The following is a 1,475-nucleotide window of genomic DNA, read 5'->3' on the forward strand; positions in this document are numbered from 1 at the left end:
GAGGCAGGAGGCAGGGCCTCAGAGGTCCAGTTACCAGTAATTAGAAAGTTGGCACCCCTATCCATTACTGAGTTCTACACAAACCGATTCCCCAGTTTGTCACGCTGACACAGCACAGTGAGGTCAGGAAAGGGTATAATGTCTCTCTGACTGCCCATTAAGTGATTCAGGGAAGGGGGCCCAGCACCGTGTCACCAGCCAGCTCTGCACGGAGCTTGGTCTAAGAGCCATAGAACAAGGAGAAATTTTTTGTCCCTTTATGAGTAAACAGCTGGAGTAGCCTGTCCCGGATCTGCTTGGTCTTCACCCCGTAGATGATGGGGTTTAACATGGGGGGCACCAGGAGGTAGACATTGGCCATGAGAACGTGGAAATGCAGGGGCACACTCTGGCCAAACCGGTACGTGAGGGAGGAGAAGAGACCAGGGATGTAGAAGACTAAGATGGCACAGAGGTGGGAGCCACAGGTCCCAAAAGTCTTGAGCTGGGTATCCCTTGTGGGGAGGCTGAAGATGGCCCTGAGGATCTGGCTATAGGACATGGCAATAAAAAATACATCCAGACTGATCACACAGAATATCACAAACAGGCCATAGTAACTACTGACACGGGTGTTGGCGCAGGCCAGCTTCACTACAGCCATGTGCTCACAGTGTGTGTGAGGGATGATGTTAGTTCTGCAATATGGCCACCGCCTCGCCAGGAGGACATAGGGCAGAACAAGCATGCCGCTGCGCAGCACCACGGCCAGGCCAATGTTGGCCACCACAGAGTTTGTCAAGGTGGTGGAATGTCTCAGGGGATCACAGATGGCCACATAACGATCCAAAGCCATGGCCACAAGGATGCCAGAGTCCATGAGTAAGAAGCAGTGAATGAAGTACATCTGGGTGAGGCAGGCACTGAAATCGATTTCCCTGGAATTGAACCAGAAGATGCTCAGTGTTTTGGGCAGGATGGATGTGGACAGGACAAGGTCAGTGACAGCCAACATACAGAGGAAATAGTACATGGGTCCATGGAGGCTCGGCTCCATCTTCACAATGAACAGGATGGTGAAGTTCCCCAAGACGGCTAAAGCATACATGGTACAGAAGGGGATGGAGATCCAGACATGGGCCACCTCCAGGCCAGGAACACCAAGTAGAATAAAGGTGGAGGGGTTGGTGAAGTTGGTTGTGTTGGAATCTGACATGTTGTAGGGGAGAAGGTGTCCAAATTCCTGTATGGATAGACAATGTTAGTATGAGACACTGCATGCACTACTGGAGGCTGTTCTCATGGGTGAAGCAGATTGGTTGCTCTTCACAAACTGAAAAATGACACTTTCATTATTCAGATAAATGAATTATGAACCACTGGCCCTATTAATGCCAATTCCATATCTCATGGTGCTCCATGCATCAATAATTTCTACATGTCTGGGACTGTTCACCATTCCCCCAGTTGCTCAGAATCTGAGTGTGGAAAAATAC

General features: G+C 50.0%; 1 protein-coding gene across 1 annotated transcript; it reads right to left on the reverse strand.

Annotated features, from left to right (window-relative positions):
- Positions 1–220: 220 nt before the first annotated feature.
- Positions 221–1,195, reverse strand: LOC141979999 (olfactory receptor 52E4-like). The gene has a single exon (XM_074941584.1). The coding sequence runs from the start codon at positions 1,193–1,195 to the stop codon at positions 221–223; it is 975 nt and encodes a 324-aa protein (XP_074797685.1).
- Between the last annotated feature and the right edge of the window lie 280 nt (positions 1,196–1,475).

Source organism: Natator depressus, chromosome 1 (genome assembly GCF_965152275.1).
Source record: "Natator depressus isolate rNatDep1 chromosome 1, rNatDep2.hap1, whole genome shotgun sequence".
NCBI classification, from domain to species: Eukaryota; Metazoa; Chordata; order Testudines; family Cheloniidae; genus Natator; species Natator depressus.